This window comes from Petaurus breviceps, unplaced genomic scaffold, assembly GCF_028583685.1.
Source record: "Petaurus breviceps papuanus isolate PSGF00001 unplaced genomic scaffold, PetGlider_PUasm1.0 178, whole genome shotgun sequence".
In the NCBI taxonomy this organism is placed as follows: domain Eukaryota; kingdom Metazoa; phylum Chordata; class Mammalia; order Diprotodontia; family Petauridae; genus Petaurus; species Petaurus breviceps.
Window position 1 is genome coordinate 549,767 of NW_027185777.1, and position 14,166 is coordinate 563,932.

Sequence of the window (14,166 nt, forward strand, 5' to 3'; positions counted from 1 at the left end):
CTCCCTCCTTCCTTCCTTTTTCTTTCAACTATTCCCCATCCAGTCAAAAGAATTAATTCCTGTGATGTTGAGAAATGAATCTTCCCTCAGTATCTCCTATGACAATTCAGATGCCTTTACTGAAGTGAAAACCGATGAAACTGTAATATTTTGTGGAAACTTCACAGTCTCTGAGAATTTATTTTTTATTAACATATCTGAGAGTCTATAGCTGTGGGAACTCCCTCCACAGATTCAGACCTTTATGGGAGCCTCTAAGAGAGATTTCTTTATTCTTGTCTAGGGGCAGCTGGGTTATGCAGTGGATAGAGTGCTGGGGTCTGGAGTCAGGAAGACCTGAATTAAATTTGACCTCAGACACTTAATAGCTTTGTGACCCTGGGCAAGTCCCTTAACTTTGCCTCAGTTTCCTCATCTGTAAAAATGTTCTGGAGAAGGACATATCAAACCACTCCAGTATCTTAAAGAGTCGGACCCAAATTTAACAAATGAACAACAAATTCTTGACTAGGTCTATACATAAATCTTCCATAGGAATCTCCATGATGTGCTAGAAGACTTTCTCTCACTATTATAGGATCTCAAAGGGGAAAGACAAGCCATTAAAACTCATGACAAAGAATTTCAGTGTTGGAAGAGACCTCGTCAGCCACCAAGTCCAAATGATACTTGAAAAAAAGAATCTCTACTACAATAATTATAATAATTTGGAGATTTGAGAGGTGAGCTAATAAAAAGAACTTCCCTGACTTGTATCTGCCCAGGCTTGGCTTGAAGACCTCTGGAGACAGTCCAATCCACTTGTGGATACAGCTAATTGTTGTGAAGCTTTTCCTTAGTAAACTTCCACCCCACTGCTCCTGGTTCTTCCCTCTGCGGCCAAGTTAAACAAGGCTAATCCTCCCTCCATGTGACCTCCCTTCAGATACTTGAAGGAGGTTTCATGATCCTAGCCCTCTCCCATGCCAAGTCTTCTCTTCTCCAGACTAAACATTCCCAGTTCTTTCACTCTGTCCTCATACATCATTCACCCTCCTGGCCTCTCCACCTTCTCTGAACATCTTCTTACTCATCGATGTCTTTCCTCAAACGTGGTACCCCAAGTGAACCTCATATGGAGTCTCATTCTCACTCCATCACAGAACCCTCCACTGTTCTAGCTTTCAGATTCTTAGAACCTATTCGATTCTTCTAATGAGTACACATACATACATGCTATTTACTTATATGACAGCAGCACATAGCAACTTGGAGCAAAATCTCCATTTCAAAGCCACTTTTCATCTGAAGTTAAGCTTACCTCCTTTTAACTGGGAATCCCACTTACTAGGTCTCACCAGCTTTAGACTCCAGGGACAACACAGAAACATTTGCTCCAGAAGCTGAGTGTTTAGTGGTGGAATCTGTAGGGATCACAACTGGTACAATACCATTTGGCTCCTCCAATTCCCAGGCTCTCCCAGGATGGATTATACTCATGTCTGGGATCTCCAGTGGCCTAAGGTTGGAATAGGTTTGGACACACAAGGTCACTTGTATAGACCTTAGGCACTTCAGAGACCATTGGGTCCAACCTCATCATTTTACAGATGAGGATATTAAATAACACCTAGAAAAGTTCAGCAGCTTTCCCAGTGTCGGACAGGCAGTAAGAAAACAGAGGCACAGTATGGACCCAGGACCCCTGACCCCCAAACCAAGAGCTCTTCCCACTGTGACATACTTCCTTCGTTCTTTTTCTTTGGTAGTTTCTTCACAGTTAGTTCTCTTTCATCTCTGTGACTGGCTTATTTAAGATATCTATCTGGTCTTTTGTTTGTTTGGGTATTTTGAAGGTATTCCTCTAGGGTGGCTGGGTGGTGCCATAGTGCATAGAGTTCTGGACCTGGAGTCAGGAAGACTCACCTTCCTGAGTTCAAATCTGGCCTCAGACTATTACTACCTGTGTGACCCTGGGCAAGTCACTTCATCCCGTTTGTCTTAGTTTCCTCATCTGTAAAATCATCTGGAGAAGGAAATGGAAAATTGCTACAGTATATATTTACTAGCTGTGTGACTCTGGGCAAATCACTTATCCCTGTTTGCCTCAGTTTCCTTATCTGTAAAATGAGTTGGAGAAGGGAGTGGAAAACCACTCCAGTTTCTTTGTCAAGAAGACACCAAGTAGGGTCATGAAGAGTCCATGACTGGACAACAATTTCCCTATTTCTTTTACGTTATCAGTTCTGTTAGTGCATACATGTGTATAATAGATTCTAATTACTCTTTTTCATTTCTTCTAATTTTATGGTGATTTTACCTTGTTCATTTGCTATTCTATTGATCTGATTTTTCTGTTCTCTTTAACCAACTTGGCTAACAGTTTATCAATTTTATTAGTCTTTTCAAAGAACAAGCTTTTAATTTATCATGTCAATAACTTTTTTGGTTTCCAGTCTACCTATTTCTTCTCTAAATTTTCAATATCTTTTCTTTTGTGTTTTAGTTTTGCTTGTTGATTTTATAATTTTTAAAAATTATATGGTTATTTTAGTTTTGCTTGTTGATTTTATAATTTTTAAAAATTATATGGCTATTTAATTTAATATTTAATTATATTGTATAATTTAATATTAATTTCATTCATCTTCCCTTTTTCTATTTTGTTAATGCACATTTGAAGGGATATGATTTTTGTCATGAGTATTGCTTTAATGGCATCTCAGAAATTTGGCACATTGTTTCATCATTATTATTTTATCAGTAATTGTTTCTATAATTTGTTCTTTGACCAACTCATTATTTAGGATTCATTGTTTAAGTCTCTGTTTGGGTCTGTATCTTTTGTGCGTGTTGCCTGGACTGATTACTATTTTTATTGTATTATGGTCTATAAAGGATATTTTTATTATTTGTGTCTTTTTGCATTTGTTTACAATATCTCTGTGTTCTAGTATATGATCAAATTTTGTAAAAATTTGTTCCATGTGATGCTGAGAAAAAAATGTAGATTCTTTAGCAGTTCCATTTAGAAGTCTTTTAGATTAAGTTTCTCCAGCAATTTGTTCAGTTCTGTCTTTTTCCCTTTTGTTTACCTTTCTGTTAGGATTATTCAAAACTGAGAGAGGAACATTGAAAGCTCCTACTAATATTGTATTACTGTCTATGGCTTCTTGAAGTTCAGTTAATTTTTTCTTTATGACTTTACATGCTAAGGTATGTAAATTAAAGGTTAAATTAAGAGTTAAGGGAGAACCCTTCATTCTTTCCATGGCATCATATTGCCTTTTCAAAAATGTTTTATGCTTCCCTATTACTGCATTTCTGCTTATGCTGTTGATTTTGCTTGAAATTCTCTCCTCTTCCTTGCCCACTCATTCCTCCTTTTGAGCTCCTATCTATCCTTCAAGGTCCAGTTCAAATACTGCTGCCTCCATTAACCATCCCTAATTCTCCAGTCACAAGTGATCTCTGCTTTCTTTTAAATTCCCAGATCACTCAAAGCCCTTCTTCCATACTGGTTTTTTTTTTTGGGGGGGGGTTGTCTGTGTGTTCAGACCATCCTCCCAGTCACCCAGGTCTTCAACCTCAGAGTCACCTCTCACTCTCCCCTTTTCCTCACTAACCCACTGGACATTCAATTCATTGTCAAGTATGAGAATCCTGTGTATTCTCCCCTCTCACATTGGTCTCCTTTCCTCCACTCACAGTAATTGCCCTAATGGGACCTTCATCACCTCTTCCTTGGGTTTCTTGTCAAGGTCTCCTAGTTGGTCTCTTGCCTCTAATCCCCCCTCTTCTCCAATCCCTCTAGGAGGACATGGGGAAAGGGATAATTGTGGGAAGTGTAGGTGATGTAAAAACAAAAGTGATCAATTAGAACATATTTTTAAAAATGATCTAGGGATACAAAGCAAAAATGAAAAAGTCCCTACCCTCAAGGAACTTCCACTCTACTGGGCAGGAGGTGGTATTCAACACATAAGAATGCATATGAACATATGAACTCCAAGAGTAACCCAAATCAGCTTCCCAAGCTACGTCAGATTATGGTACCCCTTTGCTCAAAATATTTCAGAGGCTCTCCATTGCCTCCATGAAAAATATTAACTCTGCCTGTCCAAAGGGACTTCTGCCCACCTTTGCAGCCTTATCTCATGCTATTACTCTTCAAAGGCTAGCTGGTTCAGTCCAATTGGGCTACTGACTGTTCCTCACACTTGCATTGTGTCTTTTGCCTCTTCCTTTGCCTGGGATGTCCTTCATGCCTAGAACACATGCCTTGCTCCTTTCTGTTCCTTCAAGGCTTTGCTCAGGACCTCCTTCCTCCAGACAGGATTCTGGATCCTTCTATCTACTAATACCTCCTCCTTCCTCAAATTAGCATGTAGTTGCCTGGGTACATAGTATATTCTGCTCTCCAGCCTCCAGAGTCAAAGTAGCTTGAGGGAGAGACTGTTTCATTACTGTCTGAGGTCCCTTGCACAGTGCCTTCATATTTAAAAAAATATTCATACATTTTTACATCATTTACATTAACCAATCTATTCTTTTCCCTCTCCCCCCACAGAGCCATGCCTTATAATAAACAATCCAAAAAGGAACAAACAAAAAATTCAACAACTTGAACCAAATATCCCCCAAATGTCTGACATTGTATGTAGCACTCTACATTCATGGTCCCCCACCTCTGGAGAGAAGCAGAGAGAAATGTCTTCTCATTTCTTTTCTTGGGGAAAAACCTAGATTGTCATGATTTTGCAGCATTCTGTTTTGATTTGTACAAAGTATTTTTGGGGGGAGAGAACTAAGCTTTCATCACTGCAGGGAACTCTTAATGAGGAAACTCCGTCTACACAAGGCTGGTTATCTATCCCCTCTACTACCCTGCTGCTTAATAATGTCTGCCAAGTTCAATTGAGCATGGTTTGTCTTCCTATGGCACCACAGTAAGCTCTCTGAGGTCAGGGGGCTTAGGCATCTTTGTATCCCTGCTCAGTGTTTAGTGTGGCACCTTGCAGTACTTGGCACACAGTAGGCACTTAATAAATACTTCTTGATCGACTGGTTGACAGCAGTTAAAGAAAGTATGATACAAATGAGTTAAAGGATAAAATGAGCCAGGTCGCTGCTGATGGGAACTGATCCTACCACACCCACCAAGGGCATTCTGGGCTAAATAAATCCCGATTCATTGAATTTGCTTCCTTTGACTCCATGCTTGGACTCACTGAAGGTTCAGCTGCCCCCAGCAGAGACCTGGAAATTAGGCACCTGCCCTTGGACTTTTCAGAAAGTCTCTTCTTGCCTGTATGATGTCACACGATTATGATTTATAGGGAGAAAGGGCCTCAGAGGCTATCTAGTCCAGCTGTCTCATTTTAGGTCAAGTCAACAGGCATTCATTAAGTGCCTATTGTGTGCTGGTGATACAAAGAAAGGCCAAAAAAACCCCCAAATCAGACCACTCCTTGCTCTTAAGGATGTCAGCCTAATGGGGGAATGTAAGCATGCAAACAACTAGATACAAGGAGGGAGGCAGGGAGAGAGAGACAGAGAATGGGGGGAGGGGAGGAGAGAGAGGAGAGGAGAGGGAGGAGAGAAAGACAATGAGGGGGGAGGGGGAGGGGGAGAGAGAGAAAGAGAGAAAGAGAAAGGAGAGAGAGAATGAGAGAGCAAGAGGGAGAGAGAACAAATAGGAATTCAACTCAGTAAAGTTAATACGTATAGGTATATATATGTTAATATATCTTATGAAAGATAGATTGAGGAGAGGAGGAAAGACTTCCTGAAGGAGGTGGGATTTTAGCTAAGACTTGGAGGTGGCTGGGAGGTGAAGGCGAGGAAGGTGAGAATTCCAGGCTTGGGGGTCAGCCAGTAAAAATGCCCGTTTCAAGATGGGCAGTATGAAGAAAAGAAAGGAAGGCGCTGTCACTAGACTGTAGAGTATGAGGTAGGGAGAAAGGTGTACTACATCTGGAGAGGTAGGAAGGGTCATGAAGGGCTTTGAACGTCTAGCAGAGGATTTTATATTTGATCCTGGCCATCAGGAACAATTGGAGATGGGGGAGGGCTGATACAGTCAGACTGAAACTTTAGAAAGATCTCTTTGACAGCTGAGTGAAGAATGAACTGGAGTAGGGAGATGGGCCCTGGTAGGTCAAGGCCATTTGGACTGGGTGGGGTCAGACTGCTTGGAGCAGGGCACTAAGAAGAGGTGGATTGGGGTGGTGAGGAGGGAGCGAGGTCATCCTGCTTTGAAACAGAAGTGAAAACCTCAAGACGCTGGAGTCCAGAAGAGCTCAGGTGGACCAGAACACAGATCTCATGACTGTCAGCACTCCAGCTCCTTTGCCTGGAGCAGCCGGGATGTTGAGAGATGCAAGGCTTGTGACCCAGAGTGGAGGAGGCTTCTTTCACCAGCATCCGGTTGGTTAAGAATAACTTCATTTATTAGTTTAAGTGAGATCACCACAGGGCTGGAAATTCACTGTCAGCTTAAATGCAAAGGATTGGGAAGGAAAAGAAAAGGCCCACTTTGTGGCAAAGTTTATTAATAACGATAATCTTTTTAAAAGAAGGCCATGTGAACACTCCCCAGGACTTGTTTGCCTTCTGTGCCTTCACATAAGTTTATGAGACTTATATTTGCCTTTATTGGAATTCTAAGCCGTCATTTTTCCTTTATGACTGAAGAGAAGGAGGGCTGTGATAGCTGCATAATACATCACTGGGTAACAGGCTGCTTCTGACTGGTACCACAGACCAGAAAGAGATTGAGGTCAAGCACAAGTGGGGCTGTGCTCATGGGGCAACAGCCTCACCCTTGGAGCACCTCAGGTCGAGGTTGGATGGGTCTTCAACTCTCCAGGCCTCAGTTTCCCCATCTGGAAGACACTTTAGAGATTGTCCTGTCCAACTCCCTCACTTTAAAGAGGGGAAACTGAGGCCCAGGGAAATGAATGAACCTGACCAAGGTCTCATAGTTAGTAATTAGCAGAGCCAGGTTTAGAACCCAGGCCCTAGATACCAAATCCAGAGTCCTTTCCACTGCACCACTTATTTGCATTTCATCCGGGTCTAGGGCTGTATTTCAGCTCATTATGCGAGGCTGCCGACTCTAGTTCCCATCAGCCATAGCAAATGAATCCCTCGGGGCATCACAGACCAGAGGAGCTGGAAGGGACTTCAGGGGTCATTTCTTCTGAAATTCATCTGAATATATTGACTCTGAAGCCTTTCTCCATCTCTCGTAAAGCTAGCACCTTCCCTCGGTTGGTAATTTCCAATCTAGCTTGTTTGGATGCAGTTGTTTGAATGTTATCTCCCCCATTAGACTGCTCCTGATAATACCCCTTCAGGCCGAGAACACACCAATAATCAATGCCTCCTCTGCATGAAATAATAATAATAATAGCCAATAATGGCTACCATTTATATAGCGTGTACTATGTGCCAGCCACTATACACAAAGATTTACAATTATTATTTCAATGGATCCTCACAACAACCCTGTGGGAAAGGTGTTATTATTACCCCTGTTTTGCAGTTGAGGAAACTGAGGCAAATAGGTCAAGTAACTTGACTAGGGTCACACAGCTAGTAAGTGTCTGAGGCCAGATTTGAACTCAGGTCTTCCTGACTCCAGACCCCACAGTCTATCCACTGCACCACCCACCTGCCTCTTCAAATACTTGGAGACAGCTATTATGTTCCCCCAAAGTCTTCTCTTCCCCAGGCTAAATATCCCCAGATTGTACATAAATAAAACATAACTTTTAAAAACATATTAAGTACAAATTTGTTGTGTTGCACATGAAATTTATTGGAGACCTTGCCTTCCATTCACCCTCAAGGAAAAAAAAACAAGCCTGCACAATTCTGCGCAGCTGTTTCTTGTTAAAGTCATTAAATGGTCTCACTGAGGGAGGTAAGAAAGCAACACATACTTTCAAAGAAAGTCATTTCAGCACACAACCCCCAGAAGGATGTGCCCTTCATTTCACATGTGTATGTTTTGTAGACTCCGTTAAAGACCAATTTCCATAAATATGATAAGATAGATAGATGTAGTAAGTGTTTAATAAATGTTCTTCCTTTCCTTCCTTTTCTTTCTTTCTCTCCCTCTCTCCTTTCCTTCCTCTTTCTCTTTCTTTCTTCTTTCCTTCCTTCCTCTTTCATCTCTTTCCTTCTTTCCTTCTTTCATCTCCTTCCTTACTTCCTTCCTTTTTATTCATTCATTAACCATGACCTCAATAGAATTGGCTGCTGAACTAATCCAAGCTCACCATAGTTGGTGTGGTTAGGCCAGAGATACCCACCATCTTAGCTAGTCCTGCATCCCCAAAATAAGCATTAACCCCAAATCTTAGTTCATGATAAAAGAAAATGAAATCCGGGACAAAATTCCACATGATAAAAGAGTCTGGGGGCAGAAGGGCTGATTAGAAAGAAGGCTGCTGCATTCTGATTTCCCATCTCCCTCTAATAGGTCACTAGATTTTTTTGTACTTTTCCTTCAAGGATCTTGGTAAGGTCTAACTTGAGCAGTGACTCCAGGATCTAGGGCACCAACTAAGTCCCGGAGTGCCAATGAGAGGATAGTTCCCTGCTGGTGAAGTCTACAGCCAGGCTGGCCACAGGAGCCCAAGGCATCTGGGTGAATCCAGGTCAGGTTAGCAGCTGGGATGGGACAAGGAGGGGCCCCATCCATCAGCTCAGGCAACATGACAGTGAAGCATGTGACAGGTGGGAAGATGGAGGAGGGAAGTGGCATCTCTGGCTCATAGTTTTACAGGGCTAGATGGTTTGCCAAGTCCTTTGATGCAGGTAACACAAGTGTTATCTTCTTTTTTTTTTTTTTTTAAAGCAATCGGGGTTAAGTAACTTGCTCAAGGTTACACGGCCAGTTATTTCTGGGTGTGGTGCTGAGTATCTGAGCCCGGATTTGATCCAGGTCATCCCGACACTGGAGCCGGTGGGTGCTCTTACTCGCTGAGCCACCTGGCTGCCCCTACAAGTGTTATCTTCTCTACTATAAATATAGGCAGAGTGAGGTTCATAAAGGTGGCCCACAGCCACATAGCTAGTAACGTAGAAAGAACACCGATGTGGGAAACAGACCTGTCTTCAAATTTCTGTGCTGATCATTACTTTCTGTGTGACCTGGGGCTCAGTTTCCTCATATGGTCTCTGAGGTCCCTTTCATCTCTGGATCTGTGATTCCAAGAGTTGGAGCTGAGACTTGGGTCTGGGTCTGATGCTCTTTCCAATATACCACACTGTCTCTCAGGAGGCAGGATATCTCCCATTAGATCCTCTCCCAGCAGAGCAAGGTGAACCAAGGAGAGAGAAAGTGACTTACCTAGCTAGGGCAGGGCTGAAGAAGGGGAGGCGGGGTGCTAGCTCTGTGCTAAGCCCTTTACAAATATTATCTCATTTGATTTTTGAAGGGCCTTTAAAATATCCGGTCACTGGCACATCTGACCAGATCGGGGGAATACTGTGATGAGAGATACCCGGGGACTGCACTTATGATAAAAAGGCTGACATTCCTATGGCACTTTAAGGTTCACAAAGAATCCTTCATCTCATTCAGTCCTTACAACCTGATATGGTGGGTACCACTGATATTATCCCCATATTACAGAGGAGGAAAATCAGCTTTGTAGAAGTTAAGGAGGGATTTGAATCCAGGTGTCTCCTGAGGATCAGTCTAGGCAGTATGATATAGTGGAGAAAGGAGTCTCTCCACGGAATAAATTCTTCCTTGGGATGATAGAAAGACTAATAAATAATACTTCCACAGGATACTAAAGAGACTAGTCTATTTCTATAGGACGGGACAGGTCCCCAAGTCCTGGGTGCTTCGACAATAGTCTAGGACATGGTGTCTTAATGGATGAGATCTCACCATATCTAGCTGGTCCCAGGCTGGACCATGTTATTTCCTGACCTGCTACATTTGTTGCTGCATCAGATCCACAAAGACTATGACCTGGAGGGGCTTTACCATTCATTCATTCATTCATTCATTCATTCATTCATTCATTCACTTATTCATTCATTTTCTCTTCCCTCATTCTGATGTCGAGGGTGATACTCTTTGGATCTAAAAGAACAGTGTCAACAGAGTTATTGACTCTACAAAGACTCACACATCCAATAGGACCATCTATCGAGGATAATATTGGGGACCTTCTTGTGCCCTCTGAAGGTAGAATACAGAACTCATGCTCCACACCCCCAACTCAAATAGACCACCAGAAGGGTCACCCAAGTCAGAGAAATTCCACCTTCTGTCATCTCTACTGCCTCTCACCTTGTACACAGTAGGCACTTAATAAATGCGCATTTAATAAATTAAATTGAATGCTCATGATAGGAGTGGTAGGTTTTCTGACTTGGGTGTCATCTCTTGTGGTAACCACATCATAAATACTTGCTGGTCAGTTGACTGAGTCTACTCTCTGGCCTTCCACTTTCTGTAAAATGAAGGGCTTAGATAGATGGTTCCTAAGGTTCCTTCCATGATCCTCAATCACAAAGTTTCCTTCCACTCTTTCCCCTAAAGTCACTTGGGCAATGTCATTGTCTGCTCAAGGAGTTATGGAAGTCTGAGTCTTTGGATATGTCTTAATTACACTTCAATCTATGCATTCATTTCCAGGAGCAGCACTCATTAATGTTCTCCCTGCAGCTCAATATTAATTTCATTCACCATATTCATTAGCTGGAGAAAAGCAGGCCGGAGAATTGGTACTATCACTGATTGCGGTTCCCTGGGCAGGCCTCCTCACCAGGAGTCCCTGTATGCATGCAGAAAGCCAACAGTTTGGGGGAAGACCCTTCCTAATCAAGAAATCCAAGTATTTTACAATACACTTAGTGTTTCAGAGGAGGTCCCACAGGCAATCTCTGCTTGTTTAATTGAGGTCACCTTGTTTAGAGCTCAAGAAGAAACAAACCCACCATACACTTATCCAACATCTGCTGAGTGCACATACCTGAGAGTTTCTTTCTGTTATTAAAAAAAAAATGAATTCACTGCATGCCATTTGTGTAACCTGTAGGATATGTAAACCTTCCTTGGCAGTTAATTAAATTTCCATTTCCATTACAGATTTAATTTACTTCAGCCCAGCTGTTGGGGTGAGAAGGTGCAGGACTGTCAATGGTGTCCATATCAATCAGGGTCCCTTGGCCAGCAGAGAGCCTTGTCTATTATCTGTGACAAGGAAGCCTAGGATGGGATATTGGTGTGAGGGAGGAGCTGGGTTTGGAGCCTGAGCCAGGATGAGGAGCTGCCTGAGTGACCTTGAGATACTCACTGAGTGCCTCTGAACTGGGCTGATTGATGGTTGAATAGGATACGGGCTGTTGCTAGGCTACAGGCTCAATGGATAGAGCCATCGTTATTCCTCTTTATCTCCCTTGTGTCATGGAAAGAACTGGGCTCATTCTAGAGTCAAAACCAAATGCCGGGCTTGATTCCTCACTCTTGTCCATGACTTAGCTGTGTGACCAAGGGCAAGTCACCTCTGCACTTCAGTTTTTTTTGTAAAGTGGGTGTGACAACAATGCAGCCACCTCATTGTAGCTCATGGGAATCACAGGCTATAGACCCAGAAATGGAGTATACCTCAGAGGTCACCTAGTCCAAGCCCTTCATTTTACAGATAGGGAAACTGAGGTCCAGAGAGGTGTCATCACTCTTCCTTGGAGATTCATTCGATCCATATCAAGATTTGACAGCTGTTATCCACTATCCTCCAGGATACCCCCTTGCCTTCCTCAGTGAGTTTAGAGGCCAGCTCACCGGCTCACTTCCACTTATACCTAACTCTTGCCTTCATTCTATGGGACTATGCTCAACTTTCCAATTCCTCAAATTGCTTACTTTGTCTGATCTACTCTCCATTCTTAGACTACACACAGACATAGTCATACCTTGACTTTGTCATCACTCACTATTCCATATCCATGTCCATGAATCCTGAAATTCCTTTATTTCATCTCTTTCCCCCTGCCTTACAACACCTAACCTTGTTTTTTGTCCTCAATGTGACCTCCAGTCCTTCCATGCTGCAGTTCTTTCCCAGGCCATCACCCAGGTACTGGCTACACTCTCCTTCCTTCCTCATCTTGACCTCTTGGTGAACCAGATCAACTCTAGAATGTTGTCTTCTCTAGAATCTCTTACACCTTTATTCTAATGTCCATCTTTTCCCACAAAGCCCCAGCCTTGAGTTACTCCCACCATCCTTGGAAGCTGGAAAAAAATCGTGCAACTGTCCCTTTAGGAGAATGTAAGCTTCTTGAGGACAAAAACTTTCATTTCTGTGTTTGGATCCACAGAACCTAGTACAATGCTGTGTATATTGTAGGAGCTTAATAAATGTTCATTGCATTGTATTGGACTGGAAGTTACTGGATGAACCCCAAGAATTAGTCCTTTCTTCCCACCTTATGACTGCATCCCCATGTTTCTGTCTCTCCTCACACCACCACACTGCAAAAATATCTTTTTTTTATCTTGCCCTAGACACAAAAAATGCCTAGTTATGACTCTGCCAGCAATTTTTCTGCTAAAAGGTAAGCCTTCCTTTTTGTGATGCTGTGTTCAACAAGTCTGGTCAAGTTCCTACCCACACAAAAGTTTTTCTTTAAAATTCACCACTCTCTTTAAAAGGTTGGGGGATATTGCTGGTGAGTTCCTGGCTTCAGCTAGACCCTATGAGCCAACTTGTATCCTGCCTGCATGTCTTTTCAGCAGTTTCAGCACTAACCTTCATCCTTGACACAAAGGGCATCATATTTGTTGCCAGGAATCAGCTCACTTTCAATTTTCACGTCCACGGCTTTCATACTCGGCTGCTCCCCATTCATCTTGCCGCACACTGTTGTCCTAAAATAGAGGAACGAGACAAAGGAAAACTTCAAGTGGAACTGGAAAAAAGAAGAGCAATTACTAGTTCTTGTGGGTCACAGTGGTCACCAAACATTAAACACCAGCACACCAGCTTTCAGTTGGCCAGAGATATCTCCCATAAAGAGTTTTGACTAAATGTAGTAGAGTGGAAAAACCCATTTTGAGGAAAGAAAAGAAAGACAGGAAAGATAAAGAGGACAATTTATGGGCATCTTCTAGACAAATTCAAGACCCAGAAGAAATACGTGTTGGGTTGTTGTTTTTTACACTGGATAAAATATGAAGGTGGAAAATTATTTCTGCATTTGTTAAAGAAAAATGCTGCTTGTACCACAGCCCCTCAAAGCCAAAGGTTCTCTGTTTATTAACTACAAAAATCTTTCCATCCTGATCCAGGCTCTTTCCTAGCACTACTGAGATGTGTCCTTATTCAACTGCAAATCCAGAATTTACTTTTAATAAGAAATCATGAGGGGAAAAAAAGGAAGATGATGGAGTCTCCAGGAGATAAGTCCCAAAGGCATCAGGGAGAGGAGTAGGGGAGAATTTAGGCAATGCTACTAAAAGATCTGGGTCCTTCTACCCACAAGACCAGTGGAGCCTGTGAAGAGGGGCTCTACAAAGAGAAATTCCCATCTATCGAGAAAGTGAGAATGGAACTTGGGGTGTTCAAAGGGAAATGTTGGTCTGGAAAAAAGTACCAAGGGAAACTTGAAGGGTGATTTGGAGATGGAAGATGTGACTATGGCTGCTTCTGGTCTTTTACTCAGAATCATTAAAAAGATGTATTGAGTGCCTACAACACAGTGTCCTGTGTATTGTGGGATCACCAAAAAGATGAAAACAGTCCTATTCTCAATAAGTGTTCCATCCACACAAGAAAGCATTGCATAAACTCACAGGACTAAGGGTCAACAAGCAGTAGCAGTTCAGTGGAACAAGGTGTAACTAAACACCGATCAGGGAAGCTTCCATTGAGGGGAATTCTAATGGAAGATGGGCAGAATTTGGGAAGCACTCCAAAGAGGAAGATCTACATGAGTAAAGTCAATTTGCACAATGTTTGGAGAATCATTAATAAAACAGCCTAGCTAGGACCGCGGATGCCCATGCGGGATTAAGAAGAGGAAAGCCAGGTTGTGGAGAGCTTTGAATACCAGGCTTAGGATAATGAATCTGGAGCTGGAAGGGACCCCAACCTCCTTATTCTACGCTTGAGGAAACTGAGGCCCAGAGAAGATAAGTCACTCATTCAA

The 14,166-nt window shown here is 42.5% G+C and overlaps 1 protein-coding gene across 1 annotated transcript in view; it reads right to left on the minus strand.

Annotated features, from left to right (window-relative positions):
* The window catches only part of SUSD5 (sushi domain containing 5), a 102,553-nt gene that overhangs the window by 45,573 nt on the left and 42,814 nt on the right, over positions 1-14,166 (minus strand). The window contains exon 3 of the mRNA XM_069086139.1: positions 12,768-12,886. Coding sequence (XP_068942240.1) covers positions 12,768-12,886 — 119 coding nt within the window. The remainder of the gene's footprint in view (positions 1-12,767; positions 12,887-14,166) is intronic.